At 41.6% G+C, this 16136-nt stretch overlaps 1 protein-coding gene across 1 annotated transcript in view; it reads right to left on the reverse strand.

Moving 5' to 3' along the window:
- Positions 1-330: 330 nt before the first annotated feature.
- The window catches only part of RNF170 (ring finger protein 170), a 48097-nt gene continuing 32291 nt past the window's right edge, over positions 331-16136 (reverse strand). Inside the window, exons 5-7 of the mRNA XM_017849117.1 lie at positions 13474-13547; positions 9841-9951; positions 331-3477 (exon numbers count right to left, since the gene is read on the reverse strand). Coding sequence (XP_017704606.1) covers positions 3208-3477; positions 9841-9951; positions 13474-13547 — 455 coding nt within the window. The 3' untranslated portion in view covers positions 331-3207. The remainder of the gene's footprint in view (positions 3478-9840; positions 9952-13473; positions 13548-16136) is intronic.

Consider the following 16136-nt stretch of genomic DNA (forward strand, 5'->3'; position numbering starts at 1 on the left):
TTTTTTCAATTAGCCAGGTGTAGTGGCACACACTTATAGTCCCAGTTACTTGGGACGCCGAGACAGGAGGATCACTTGAGCCCAGGAATTCGAAGCTGCAGTGAGCTATGATTGTGCCACTGCACTCCAGCCTGGGCAACACAGTGAGATCCTGTCTCTGACCAAACAAACAAACAAAATAAAAAACCTAACAAAATTAATTAGAAATGTGATGAGATATTGGATGTCCATTAGTGATAACGAAAGCCATTGCACCCATTATACTGAACGCTCTTTCAGGAGTTCTGAAAGCAAACAAATGTTAAAGAAACAGAAAAATAACATCTTTAAAATTTTTTAGATATGTTGCTTTTATTCAAAATAAAAAAATGCTTGACAAACTCTTTAATCACAAGGTTTGAACCAAACCACCAGTCTTCTACAACTCTGTGAGGTAGGTATCTGCATAGCCACAAAGGATCCACACAGTCCTTTCTTCCCTTGTACCTCTCAAACACTGAGAATTGTAGTAGTTGAAACCACTGTTCTAGTGGGCAGTTAGAACAGTTGTTTTCCCCATCTTATTCCCCACAGAGCTGCCCAAATTATCTGCTCCTGGGGTTGGACCATCTGTTTTACGACAGTTATGATATTGTTGTTAAAAAAAAATCCAAATTGTTACTTTGATTTATATGATCTAACTCTGAATCACAGAAGTATTACTATAATGTTCAAAACACTGATTGACTCTACTCGCTTTAAAAACTCTCAGATCCCTTCTGCATTTATCATCAGAGATCGGTAAAGACGACAATAAGCAGGTCTAAAGTTCTGAGATGTTAGCACGTACCCTTTTCACAATTTAGTAAGCTTTAAGATCGTTTAGTATTTTTTTTACGTTACAAAATTTGGTACAATACACCTCTTTCAGGAAAGTCTTAGTAGTAACTCCAGCTATTATAATTATTGTAACCAGAATTGTGACACTTGGAGCAGAACGCATGCACACAAATAAAATGCTGTCAAAAAATGACATCTCCATTCCCCCACACCAAATGTATAACTGGTAGGAAATACATTTCCAGTCTGGTACATGGCAGTGTGACAAACTCCTACTCATTTGCTTTTCAATTTGGTGACAGCAAGCGTTTTCTGTGATGTATGCCACCCTTTTACCTATTTGATTTGGAAGTGTAGAATTCGGATTCATGCAATCTTCAGGTGTCATCTCCACAGACCTTTCCTCTTAGGAGTGCCTAAGCTGTCTTACTCTGATGGAGGTATAATGTAGCATGAAAGACTTCCAAAGAACCAGTTTCTCTCTTGCCGTTCCTCTTAACAACTTCCACGTCTATCTAAACATTCTATGCAGGAGTCCTACTAAAAGAGTTTGGTTTAATGCCACTTTGATCAGTTATTTGTTGTATGACTTCATTCAAAAACACTTTCATCAATAGCATAGGGATTGTATCTATGAAAGGGAAGTTGGTGCCCAGTGTTCCTCACAAAATTGTCCAAAGGCTAAAATGAAAAGTATGTGAGTAACTGCTTTAATTATAATGTGCTATGTTTAAGCATTATTGTCTTTCTCTATAACAAGCAACAGCTCTGTCCTAGGTCCAAATTAGAAAAACACATATTGATATTTAATTCAGAATCTTATTAATTGGTAGCTGATCTGATTAACTAGAGAGAATGTGACAGATTTTATCCTTATCTCCCAGTCTGCTATAGTGAAGCTCACTAATAAATTAATGGATGATATTAATAGCAGTGATCTCAGATGACAATGCTAACACTGACTCCTGGGCATCCCCTCACATCCTGCTGTCATATATTCACTAATGACCAATACCAGCCAAAGTGAGTAAGATCTCCCAATACCATGTGGTATTGAGTCTTCTCAGATACATTCACTTGTTTGGCTCAAGACATGAATCTGAGCTGTGTGCTGCCTTCCTGAGACAATACTATAAAGATTTCTGACAACAGAAAACTAACCAAGTTTGTCCAATCTGTTGCTATAGCTAACCAGTAATTTCTTTTGTCAAATGTAGATACTGTTCCCAGTACCTTCCTATGGGCTTGATGCTCAAAGACACAAAGATCCCATCCACCTTCCTCAGAAATGCATCAGGCTAATCTGTTTGCAGCATCGTCCAGGTTCCTAAAACAATCTTCCCTTTACAAATTACTTTTGTATCTACTATGAAAGGATGAGCTCTTGTTTAAATGTCTAACTGTGAACATCAAGTGTGCTGACTGGAGATAAATGTTTTTCATCTTTTTTTTTTTTTAAGATGGAGTCTCACCCTGTCGCCCAGGCAGGAGTGCAGTGGTGCAATCTCGGCTCACTGCAAGCTCCGCCTCCCAGGTTCACGCCATTCTTCTGCCTCAGCCTCCCGAGTAGCTGGGCAGGCGCCGGCCACCACGCCCTGCTAATTTTTTGTGTTTTTAGTAGAGACGGGGCTTCACTGTGTTAGCCAGGATGGTCTCGATCTCCTGACCTCATGATCCACCTGCCTTGGCCTCCCAAACTGCTGGGATTACAGGTGTGAGCCACCCTGCCCGGCCATGTTTTTCATCTTAATTCTTCTATTGATTAAAATGTGCTCTGTAAACTAAAATATGATATTGAAGTATGAAGTTCAAGTTTCTTCTTTCAGTTTCAGCTGATAACAAATAATTAATTATACCAGAATGAAAAAGCAGAACTGCTCCAAATGCACAAAACTTAGCTAGCACTAAAAGAAATACTGAATTTTCCCCAATAGTATATAATATTTTATTGTAACAAAAATATTTAGATGAGTTTCACAGCTATATATTATCATATAGGTACCCACTGAGAAGAATAAGGTGGATAAACTGACATTTAACAATATTTTACTATACATCCAATTAATCTAAGTTATTCTGGGGAAAAGAAAAATATATAAAAGCATCCCTTTTTATATAATTCCTTATTTTTTCCAGACAACATAGAATCAAGATACAATTGTAGATCATTATAATTCTAAACTTAATATTAGAACTTGCAACATGTGAAAATTCCAGTTATATATTCCTAGGCATTTGTCAAATGATAATCAAATGTTTGTCTTATAGTGGTTTTATATTTGTGAGATAATACTCCATTACTTCATTGCTTTATACTGCCATGGGTCCTTCCGTTTGATGTTCTACGTTAGCTCAGATATCCTAGTAAACTCAGTTTTTTTTTTTTTTTCATCTGGTTAGCCTTTGGGTTATCACTTCTCGATACATAATAGAGATGTAGATAAGCAATAAAAAGATGACAAAGAAATCATCTAGAAAGCCTAGGATTCCAAACAAGGCTTCAGGTACAAAATCTAGAGGTGATATAAGATAGAAAAAAGCTCCCATTAAACAAAGTATTATCCTGATGCGAAACATCCAGAAAAGGCCCCCCACTGAAAACATTTCCCTGAATGCATGCCTCAGTAAAGTCGGTAGATCCATAATTCTCTCCATAATCTGGTAGAGGGAAAAACAAATATTATGATTTAGCATCTAATGTGTCAGGTTTCAAAATAATGTAATTTTCTTACTATGTGTAAACATTGTTAAGATAAGTTGAGATGAATTAACGAGTTACACACTGAACATCATATTTTCTAATTATGCATTGTATTTAAAAATAGCTCTTTGAATACTAGTTCTTATAGAATAGATCTTATTGCAGATAACTGAAAAGCAATTAAAGTGTCATCAAGCTTAAAATATGGGATAAAGTAATGCAAAACTCAAGTAACATCTGATTTGTCAGTAAAATAAACCAAAGAACCTAGTGCACAGGATTAGAGTCTGAGACTTGAGCGTAAGTCTCAGCTTTAAAGTCATACAGATCTGGGTTTGAATTCAAAATCAATCACTTATTAGCCAGGTGATCTTAGGAACAGTTGCTTAACCTACTAGAGATAATTCAACAACTAATTGAGTATTTATGTGCAAGGACTGTTAAGAACGAAAATTCAAAAGAAAAAAATAACTAAAAGAGATACCGTGTATGAAAGACCTTTATAACTTGCCAGACAATATAGAAGTGATTATATATTAAAGACATAGGAACTTTGATGGCTTAAGTAGTTTAAGAATAGCAGTGAAACTGATTCCTTCCAGTGAATCACTTCCTCTGGTCATTCCTCTGCTATGTTTAACATTCTGTGTTAACAGTCATACACCCAAACTCTAGATAGGCGTTTTATGTAACAAGTGCCAAATAAGTTGAGAGGGAGACGGAGACAAAAACACAAAGAACTGAGCAAGTGAGGAGCAAATAGTTTTTTAAACCCCCAGACCAAGAGAAAACCATCTTGTGACTCCTTTTAGAACAATGATCACCAAAGTACAAGAATGGTGGTTTCATAATCACTTCCTATGTTCTGTGGAAGAACTAATATCTCAAGGAAAACAGCCTTACAACTTTCACAAAGTTTAAAGTAAATGACTTTAGATACTCTAACAAACAGTTAGCATGTCTTTTGAATACCTTTCTGTCCTTTTTCAGAGCTATTTTGTTCACTTGTAATATAGTATCATCATTTATACAAAATCTTTAATAATTTGACAAGAAATATGAAATGGTTTAGTAAGAAATGTTTCTGCATAAACTTACTCCAACTTTGAAGGAGGCAGAATATTAAAAAGCTAAATGCCTTTATTCTGTTACAATTTCATCACATACCAGGTTTTCTTTTTTTTTTTTTTTTTTTTTTGTTGAGACGGAGTCTGGCTCTGTCTCCCAGGCTGGAGTGCAGTGGCCGGATCTCAGCTCACTGCAAGCTCCGCCTCCCGGGTTTACACCATTCTCCTGCCTCAGCCTCCGGAGTAGCTGGGACCACAGGCGCCCGCCACCTCGCCCGGCTAGTTTTTTGTATTTTTAGTAGAGACGGGGTTTCACCGTGTTAGCCAGGATGGTCTCGATCTCCTGACCTCGTGATCCACCCGTCTCGGCCTCCCAAAGTGCTGGGATTACAGGCTTGAGCCACCGCGCCCGGCCCACATACCAGGTTTTCTTACTCATTAAATATCTGACACAAAAAATAATAATTGAGTAATAGTATGCTTCACATTTTAAAAATATGAAGGAAAAATTTTAAAGGCCGGATGCAGTGGCTCACACTGGTAATCCCAGCACTTTGGGAGGCCAAGGCTAGCAGACTGCTTGAAGCCAAGAGTTTTGAGATCAGCCTGGCAAACAGGGCAAAAACCCATCTCTACTAACATACAAAAATTAGCTGGGCATGGTGGCACACACCTGTAATCCCAGCTAGTCAGGTGGCTGAAATATGAGAATTGTTTGAACCCAGGAGGCAGAGGTTGCAGTAAGCTGAGATTGCGCCATTGCATTCTGGCCTGGGCAACAGAGCGAGACTCTGTCTCAAAAAGAAATGAAAATAAAAATGTTAAATGACTTTTAAACTTCAGTGGTAGCTCTTAAATTTGAAACAGGTTGCATTTTTAAAGAACCATCCTAGTGATGTCACCAGAGGATATGTAAAAAAAAAATTGCTGGATCAAAATTGCAGAAGAGGCTCCCAAATAATTATGGAGGACAACATGATTGGATTAAGTTTTTTTTTACTGCTTAATGAAAAATGGGTAAATCTACCCATTATCATTCATAACAGTTGAAACTCTATGCCCTGAAATGTACACGACCTCACAGAACAAGGAACAATGGAGCATGAGCACATGTGTGTTTAATACTGAAGCATCTGCATAGCTTAATATATTTGGCTGGGAGCAGCAGTATCAATTCTTACCTTAACAGTAATTCATTCATTTATTCAACACACATTAAGGCACTGAATTTGGCACTGGTGAATAAATAAATTTGGCAATGGTAAATAAATAAAAATGGTCCTTACCCTTATGAAGCTTTTAGTTTACTGAGAGAAAGATAACGAACAAGAATTGAGTGCTGTCTATGATAAACGCCATGAAGGAAAGGTACAGAGGGCAGCCACAGAGCAGGGAAAGCTTCTCCAAGAAGGGTCTACTTGGGAGTTATACCTGATGTAAAGGATGAGTTGATGGGTGCAGCACACCAACATGGCACAAGTATACATATGTAACAAACCTGCACGTTATGCACATGTATCCTAGAACTTAAAAGTATAATAAAAAAAAAAAAAGTTGTCATCTAAAGACTGGGAAATCACCATGAGAGCAGAAGGACAAGCATTTCATGCAGAGGAAGTGTCAGGTGTGACAGCCTTAAGGTGGAAGGAGTTTGTGTGTGTGCTGAGAGCATACAGCAGGGTGGCTGCAGGGTGGTGATTGAGGCGGATAACAGAAATTTGGAAAGGAAGGAAGGACCAGATTCTGTGGCGCCTCGTAAGCCACAGTAAGGAGTTGGAACATTCAAAGACATTGGGCCACAAGTGGTGGCTCATGCCTGTAATCCCACCACTTTGGGAGGCTGAGGCAGGAGGACCACTTGAGCCCAGGAGTTTAAGACCAACCTGGCCAACATGGGGAAACCCCATCTCTACAAAAATATAAAAATTAGCTGGGTTGTGGTGGCATGCACCTGTAGTCCCATCTACTTGGGAGGCTGAGGTGGGAGGATGGCTTGAGCCCAGGAGGCAAAGGTTGCAAGCGACCCAAGATTGCGCCACCACACTCGAGCCTCAAAACAAACAAACAAAATGGAAGTTTTCAAACACAAGAGCATCATGGGCCGGGCGCGGTGGCTCAAGCCTGTAATCCCAGCCCTTTGGGAGGCCGAGACGGGGGGATCATGAGGTCAGGAGATCAAGACCATCCTGGCTAACACGGTGAAACCCCGTCTCTACTAAAAAATACAAAAAACTAGCCGGGCGAGGTGGCGGGCGCCTGTAGTCCCAGCTACTTGGGAGGCTGAGACAGGAGAATGGCGTAAACCCAGGAGACGGAGCTTGCAGTGAGCTGAGATCCGGCCACTGCACTCCAGCCTGGGCCACAGAGCGAGACTCCGCCTCAAAAAAAAAAAAAAAAAAAAAAAAAGAGCATCATGGTCTATTTATGTCCAGAAAATAATTATCAGGCTGCTGTGGCAGGGAAAAAAGTAGAAGTGAGGAGGCCACTGTGGTTGCTGTGAGCAGAGATGACAGGGCTGGACCAGCACAATGTCTACAGTGATTAAAAGAAGTGGACACAGGCTGGGCATGGTGGCTCACACCTAAAATCCCAGCACTTTGGGAGGCTGAGGGGGTGGATTGTTTGAGCCCAGGAGTTCGAGGCCGTCCTGGGCAGCATGGCAAAACCTAGTCTCTACAAAAAATTAGCCAGGTGTGGTGATACACCCCTGTGGTTCCAGCTACTTGGGAGGCTGAGGCGGTAGGATGGCCTGAGCCTGGAAGGTTGAGGCTGCAGTGAGACGTGATCGCACCATTGCACTCCAGCCTGGGAAGGAGTGAGACCCTGTCTCAAACAACAACGCAGTCAAGACATTTTTGTTCTTTTTGAAACAGGGTCTCACTCCATCACCTAGGCTGGAGTGCAGTGACGTGATCCTGGCTCATTGCAACCTCTGCCTCCCAGGCTTAAGCAATTCTCCTACCTCAGCCTCCCAAGTAGCTGAGACTACAGGTGCACACCACCATGCCTGACTAATTTTTGTATTTTTTGGTAGAGACGAGGTCTTGCTAAGTTGCCCAAGCTGGTCTCAAACTCCTGAGCTCAAGTGATCTGCCTGCCTCAGTCTCCTAAAGTGCTGGGATTACAGGCATGAGCCACTGTGCCCTGCCAGCAAGAATATGTTGATGCAGTAAAAATAATAGGATACCCCAAAAATAGAAAGAAAAGATAGGATTACTTATAGATCAGATGAGAGGAATGAAGAAGAGGAGGAAATAAAAAATGAGAAAAGAATAGACTATGTCAAAGAGGGAATCAGCTAAATACTCCACATGTTAAGTTAGAGATGCCTGTGGAGCACCCACGCTGAAATGGAAGCAAAGCAGTTGGATCTACAGAGTCTGGAGCTCAGAGAGGAGAGGTCTGGGCTGTCACTATAAATTTGGATTTAGTACATTCTAGTTTTTGAAGTACTTATTCGGTTTTACATTTCTAAGAATGTGTTAGATTTTGATAAAACAAGAATGAGTCAGTAAAATGTGGTAGTTTTTGATTTATCAAATACTTCTAAGGTAAGGGGAAGAAAGGTTATCTGTATAGTGTTCTGCTTTTAAATAGCTAAGATGACATATAAACATATCCCTCCAAACTTTTTTTTTTTTTGACATGGAGTCTCACTCTGTTGCCCAGGCTGGAGTGCAGTGGCACGATCTCAGCTCAGTGCAACCTCTGCCTCCTGGGTTCAAGTGATTCTCCTGCCTCAGCCTCCTGAGTAGCTGGGACAACAGGCGCAAGTCACCATACCCAGCTAATTTTGGTATTTTTAGTAGAGATGGGGTTTCACCATGTTGGTCAGGCTGGTCTCAAACTGGCAACCTCAAATGATCTGCTCACCTCAGCCTCCCAAAGTGCTGGGATTATAGGTGTGAGCCACTGTGCCCAGCCTAAACCTGGAATTTTTTGGAGTTTCACTCTTGTCGCCCAGGCTGGAGTGCAGTGCGCAATATTGGCTCACTGCAACCTCTGCCTGCCGGGTACAAGTGATTCTCCTGCCTCAGCCTCCCACGTAGCTAGGATTACAGGTGCCTGCCACCACACCCAGCTAATTTTTGCATTTTTAGTAGAGACAGGGTTTCACCATGTTGGCCAGGCTGGTCTCGAACTGCTGACCTCAGGCGATCTACCCACCTTGGCCTCCCAAAGTGCTGGGATTACAGGTGTGAGCCACTGCAACCGGCCAACCTGGAATTTTTTTTTTTTTTTGAGATGGAGTCTCGCTCTGTCGCCCAGGCTGGAGTGCAGTGGCACAATCTTGGCTCACTGCAAGCTCCACTTCCTGGGTTCACGCCATTCTCCTTCCTCAGCCTCCCAAGTAGCTGGGACTACCAGCACCCGCCACCACACCCGGATAATTTTTTTGCATTTTTAGTAGAGACGGGGTTTCACCGTGTTAGCCAGGATGGTCTCTATCTCCTGCCTTGTGATTTGCCCGTCTCGGCCTCCCAAAGTGCTGGGATTACAGGCGTGAGCCACCACGCCCGGCCCCAACCTGGAATTTTTTAAGGGAACATTTCAAACAGGGCTAGGGCAAATAGAATAAACCATAACTGTGAAACTGTTGAAGTTTTCAGTTGTAACTTTTCTCAAAAAACAAATGGTGTTTTAGTATCACATAGAAGTAACTAATTTTCTATTTCCCTCTAATTTTTTCTATTGCTTTTCTGCTAGTTTCTCTTTCATAGAAATTTTTATAATGCTATTTGTTTTTTAAGAAAGAAAATTGTAGTCCTTGGGAAAGCTGCAACATAGTGATTGGCAGCAATAAAGGTAAAAACTTGACCTAACACATATGATGATATATTTTTTTCTTTTTCTTTTCTTGTTTTTTGAGAAAGGGTCTCACTCTGCCACCCAGGTGGGAGTGCAATAATGCGATCATGGCTCACTACAGCCTCGACCTCCTGGGCTCAGGTGATCCTCCTATTTCAGCCTTCCAAGAAGCAGGGACTACAGGCATGTGCCAACACTCCTGGCCAATTTGTTGGTATTTTTTATAGAGATGGGGTTTCATCATGTTGCCCAGGCTGGTCTCAAACTCCTGGGCTCAAGTGATCCACCTGCCTTGGCCTCCCAAAGTGCTAGGATTACAGGCGTGAGCCACTGTGCCTGGCCAAGATTTTTCATAGTCAAAGAATACTTGTTGGTAAACCTCACTTTACAAAAGAGAAGAAATGTATCTTCCTCTAACTTTGAACATGCTTTAGCATTACTTACAGATCTGGGTTGCCCTGAGAATCTCCGGTTATAATCATTAATATCCTGATGCAATCTCACAACATCCTGAGACTGATCATCTTCACCAAATACCGTTAGGAGTAAGGTTACCTGTATATTACAGAAAAAAAATTATTTCAACTTTCTGCATCATTATGTTTTTCATTTTGTGTTATTATTCAATAGAATGGTAAAGGCTTCTATATTTGTATTTCATTCATTTTTAAATAAAGGCAACCTGGAGGAGGGGAGTAAGTAACTGCTTTGCAATAAAATTCAGTGCAGCATAGAATTTGAACTCCTGTAAGATAAAATAGGCACCATATCCAACTACTGGTCTAATATTTTCCTGTCCACACTAGGGATAAATTCAGTAGTTCTCTATTTGGGCTGACAGATATTTGAAGATGCAAGAATGATAAGGAAACATTCAGGAGGAAAGTGACTTACAATATATAATTGTCACTTTAAGACAGAAAAATTATGTTTTTTTTTTTCAGTATTAAAATAATGATTGGTTATTCTTACTGGTATTTGAAAGATCTTTGAATGCTACCAACCATAATATAAAGATTATGTTATTGCAGGGACCAGCTCTCAAACACCAATTCCTACTATAATAAAAAAAAAGAAATTTTTGATATTGTTATATAACATAATACATTTAACCATGCTTCCTTCATGGTTGTGGTAACAAGGATATACAAATGTCCCGGGACCATACTGGGGTAATCTGACGGTGACAGTACCTTGAAAAATAATTACACTTTAGGACGTAGCACCCTTACAGAAAATGGTCACTAATGATTGTATGATGACATAAAAGAAGGAGTGGTGGCCGATTTAGTTTTAAATCATTTAGTTGTTGTTTTATCCTTCCTCAGTTCAGCTGTAAAACCAAGGCTTCCCACTGCTTACATGCTTTCCAAACAGCTAAATGAAGGCATGACTAAGCACAGAAGGTGGTGAGAACAGCAGGTGCAGCCATCGGTTCCTTCACAAATTTGTTAATGAAAATGCATTCTTTCAATACACATTAATGGAACACCTATGGTGGGGCAGGCACTCTGCTAAGTGCTAGGTATGCCAAAAAAATGAAGACACAAGCCTGCTCCAGGGTGACTACAACACCCACAATGAAAGGAGACGCAGACCTGGCCGACAGCCTTACATGGCCCTGGGGCAGGTGCAAGAATGCTGCTGTGAGAGCGAGGATCTCCTCTGGGGTGGTCAGAAAGCCTGATACTGAGCTAAGCCTGGGAAACAGTGGTAGGACTGTGGCTGGTGTACACACATTCAAGGGGAGAAGCAGTGAGTGTGTTCCAGTCAGAGGCCTGTGTATTGCTATTTCCATGACCATTTACTGAAGGGGCCTACTGAAAACAGGAGGTAGAACAAGCATTTACCATCTGTCTTGCCTCCAGGATGAATTACTCTTCGCTTAGGGAACCAAGAGCTATTATATTAAGACAACTTTATCTTGATCTTCTGAGCCTCTAGTCAATTTATGGATGGTACACAGGATACCACCGGCTACTGTACACATGCCCTGTGAAAAGCCATGGGCAGAACCAAGAAGGGGGAGGGCCTGGAACTATTTTTTTAATGTAAGACCTACTCCCTGGTTTGGATATTGCTGACTGAGAGCAAAAGATGCCAAGAGGTGGTACTGGCAAATAAGCTTCAATTTTTTTTTTTTTTAATTTTTTTTTGAGACGGAGTCTCACTCTGTCTCTAGGCTGGAATGCAGTGGCGCGATCTCAGCTCACTGCAACCTCCACCTCCCGGGTTCAAGTGATTTTTCTGCCTCGGCCTCCCGAGTAGCTGGGACTACAGGTGTGCGCCACCATGCCCAGCTAATTTTTGTATTTTTAATAGAAACTGGGTTTCACCATGTTGGCCAGGATGGTCTCGATCTCTTGATGTCGTGATCTGCCCGCCTCAAACCTCCCAAAGTGCTAGGATTATAGGCATGAGCCACCATGCCCAGCCATAAGCTTCAATGTTGATTGCCTTGTGTCGCGCATCAAATCAGCCAGAGAGGCATACAGAAACATCAGTTTTCCTCCTGACCATGTGACCACAAGTAAAATATGAAAGAGGCAGAATTTGAGAATGTAGAAGCAAGAATGGTAAGAAAATGACTTGGACCTCCCTCTTTACACCAAAATAAGAGGGCAGTTGAGGGGAAACAGACAGCTACAATAAAGGCCAAAGGAGAGAGAGAGAGTGTGTGTGTGTGTGAACATTCCACCCACGGGTTAAGTGGAGGAATACTTTTTTTTTAGTGATGTAATCTGGTTCTATTGTCCAGGCTGGAGTGCAGTCCCATGATCATAGCTCATTGCAGCCTCAACCTCTTGAGCTCAAGCAATCCCCCCACTTCAGCCTCCCAAGTAGCTGGGACTACAGGTATATACCACCACACCTGGCTAATTTTATTTTTTAAATTTTTTTTGTAGAGATGAAATCTCATTTTGTTGCCCAAGCTGGTATTGAACTCCTGGCTTCAAGTGATCCTCCTGCCTTGGCCTCCCAAAGTGCTGGGATTACAGGCATGAGCTACTGCGCCCAGCCTGTTTTTTAATTTTAAATGAAATATAAATATAAAGGAAATTATGAAAAACAGTGTACAACTGATAAAATGTCCTATGTTGTCATACTTAAAAACTGAGAATGTTGGTTTCTCAGAATTGTTCAGTATTTCATTTCTCCAGTTTATCAAAGAAATGGAGAGAATTTGGCATGTCTCATCTGCAGTGACATTTCAGTCTCACGTTCATGTTTACTTACTGCCTCCCTCCTGAGGTGGCTTCGATGCTAACTGTCATGGTTTAAGCTGTTCTGGACAATGCAATGTGGCCAAGTCTCTAAAAGGAACAAAATGTTTAAAAAAAAAATCATTATATACCATTTAAAGCTAGCTGGGTCCTCACTGGAAAAAGACAGATTAAATATAAATTGAAAAGGAAAAAAATTTTTTTCAAAAAAAGTGTATGTAGAGGATATATGTTCAAGTCTGATTACGTAGTTTGGTTATTCCTTTGCTGGTACTGCTACAAAGACTTTATTGCGATTTTTGGGAAAGATTCATTTACCAGTTGTCTTTCACTACAAATGTAGGATTTCAAATAGGATTCCCTTTTTTAGTGGTATCTCAATGACAGTTTAAAAAAAATAATCATGGGCCAGGTACAGTTAAAAAAAAATCATGGGCTGGGCGTGGTAGCTCATGCCTGTAATCCCAGCACCCTTGGAGGGTGAGGCAGGAGGATTGCTTGAGCTCAGGAGTTTGAGACCAGCCTGGGCAATGCAGGAAGACCTCATCTTTACTAAAAATTAAAAAAATTAGCCAGGCATGGTGGCACATGCCTATAGTCCCATCTACTCAGGAAGCTAAGGTGGAAGGACTGCTTGGGCCCAGGAGGTCGAGGCTGCAGGAAGCTACGATCATGCCACTGCACTGCAAGACCTTTTCTCAAAAAAAAAAAAAAGTAATAAAACAATAGAGTAACATCAAAGAAGATTTGATTAAATGAAGTTTTCTGCTAAAAGAATAATTCCAAATGTAGATACAAAACTATAAAATGTACAAAATAGCATAAATGACACTTTCTGCACACAAAACATTACCGTTTGTCTACAGATTGGACAACTGATTGCCCCAAGCCATGAACCATATCGCCAGTAAGCAATAATGCAGGCACCTAATAGACAAAACAAAACAAACAAACAATCCATTAATATTGATGTTTTAAAGTCCATATATCCTCAGAAAGATTCAACTATTTGAAGTATTTTAACAGTACCACCTTATTTAAAAATACTTTTTACTTCATCCAGCCAACCTTCAGGCAAATTCATATCTAGTAAGGACTCCTAGCCATTAAAATTGTTTTAATTTAAATTCCAAGTTAAGGCCGGGCACGGTGTCTCACGCCTGTAATCCCAGCACTTTGGGAAGCCAAGGTGGGTGGATCACTTGAGGTCAGGAGTTTGAGAACAGCGTGGCCAACATGGTGAAACCCCATCTCTACTAAAAAATACAAAAATTAGCCAGTTGTGGTGGCACACGCCTGTAATCCCAGCTACTTGGGAGGCTGAGGCAGGAGAATCGCTTGAACCTGGGAGGTGGAGGTTGCAGTGAGCTGAGATCGTGTCACTGCACTCCAGCCTGGGCAACAAAGCAAGACTCTGTCTCAAAAAAAAAAACAAAAAACCTCCAAGTTAAGCTACAGTTGTACACAATCAAAAGTAAGTATATATTAACTGCTTTAATACTATGAAGCTTCATACAAAATATTATATTTCCTATGTAATATAAATAAAACAATAATTAAACATCATCGTAAATATAACAACCAACAAATCAGAGCATAAATTTTCTGTTCTAAATTTGGTATGTTACAAAACACAACTTTTAAAAGAGTTTAGAAAACCAAATTATCAATGTATTAACTAATAGTAATTAGGTATTAATAGTACAAGTGGCCAGGCACGGTGGTCATGGTTGTAATCCCAGCAGTTTGGGTGGCTGAGGCAGGTGGATCATGAGGTCAGGAGTTCAAGACCAGCCTGGCCAACATAGTAAAACCCCGTCTCTACTAAAATACAAAAAAATTAGCCGGGCTTGGTGGCGGGTGCCTATAAATCCTAGCTACTTGGGAGGCTGAGGCAAGGAGAATCGCTTGAACCTGGGAGGCAGAGGTTGCAGTGAGCTGAGATGACACCACTGCACTATAGCTGGGTGGCAGTGCAAGACTCCATCTCAGAAAAAAAAAAAAAAAAATAGTACAAGCAAGGAATCAAAGGACACAAAAAGATTATATGCTCTGCCCTAATGAAGTGTATAGTCCAGTTCAAGAATCGAATCAACTCTTGCACTATGATGGATTGGATTTTTCTGCTTGAAGGTATTCACGGCCGGGTGCGGTGGCTCAAGCCTGTAATCCCAGCACTTTGGGAGGCCGAGACAGGCGGATCACGAGGTCAGGAGATCGAGACCATCCTGGCGAACACGGTGAAACCCCGTCTCTACTAAAAAATACAAAAAACTAGCCGGGCAAGGTGGCGGGCGCCTGTAGTCCCAGCTACTCGGGAGGCTGAGCCAGGAGAATGGCATAAACCCAGGAGGTGGAGCTTGCAGTGAGCTGAGATCCGGCCACTGCACTCCAGCCTGGGTGACAGAGCGAGACTCCGTCTCAAAAAAAAAAAAAAAAAAAAAAGAAGGTATTCACAAGCAGCAAGCCAGCCGAAGATGGGCAACACAGCCTGAAGGAAGAGTCTGGCGACCTCAAGAAGGCACAGGTGTGCCAAGTGTATAAGCACCAAACTTCAGGCCAATAACAGGTGAAGGAATAGTTTTGAATACTGTCTGGTATTTAAGGAGCCAATCCACTTTTCTTTTTTGTAGGACACCTGCATCTTCAACTATCCAGGTCCCACTGTGAATCTGAACTAAGTGCTAAGTGCTGAACTAGGTGTCCCTTCTCCCTCCAGGAACCTCTGTGTATTCTTGCTCTTGCCTGAGCAACCTGGCTTAGCCCTCCTGTGTTCCTTATTCCTCCAGATCAAGTAAGTGTTCGGAATTCAGAACAAGCAATGGCAATCCAATTGAGGAGACCAAGGTGACATACTCAAATCAATGTAGAAGGCAAATCTTCAGCTGTGTAGTATTTACTTGATATACAAAAAAGGGCCAGGCACAGTGGCTCACGCCTGTAATCCCAGCAATTTGGGAGGCCGAGGCAGGCAGATCACCTGAGGTCTGGAGTTCGAGACCAGTCTTACCAACATGGAGAAACCCTGTCTCTACTAAAAATACAAAATTAGCTGGGCTTGGTGGCGCATGCTTGTAATCCCAGCTACTTGGGAGGCTGAGGCAGGAGAATTGCTTGAACCCAGGAGATGGAGGTTGCAGTGAGCCAAGATCGCGCCATTGCACTCCAGCCTGGGCAACAAGAGTGAAACTCTGTCTCAAAAAAAAAAAAAAAAAAAGCCTGGGTGCGGTGGCTCACACCTGTAATCCCAGCACTTTGGGAGGCCGAGGCAGGTGGATCACGAGGTCAGGAGATCGAGACCATCCTGGCTAACATGGTGAAACCCGATCTCTACTAAAAAATACAAAAAATTAGCTGGGGGTGGTGGCGGGCGCCTGTAATCCCAGCTGCTTAGGAGGCTGAGGCAGGAGAAGGGCATGAACCCAGGAGGCGGAGCTTGCAGTGAGCCCAGATTGTGCCACTACACTCCAGCCTGGGTGACAAAGTGAGACTCTGTCTCACAGAAAAAAAAAAAAA

Source organism: Rhinopithecus bieti, unplaced genomic scaffold (assembly GCF_001698545.2).
Source record: "Rhinopithecus bieti isolate Rb0 unplaced genomic scaffold, ASM169854v2 scaffold_33021, whole genome shotgun sequence".
In the NCBI taxonomy this organism is placed as follows: domain Eukaryota; kingdom Metazoa; phylum Chordata; class Mammalia; order Primates; family Cercopithecidae; genus Rhinopithecus; species Rhinopithecus bieti.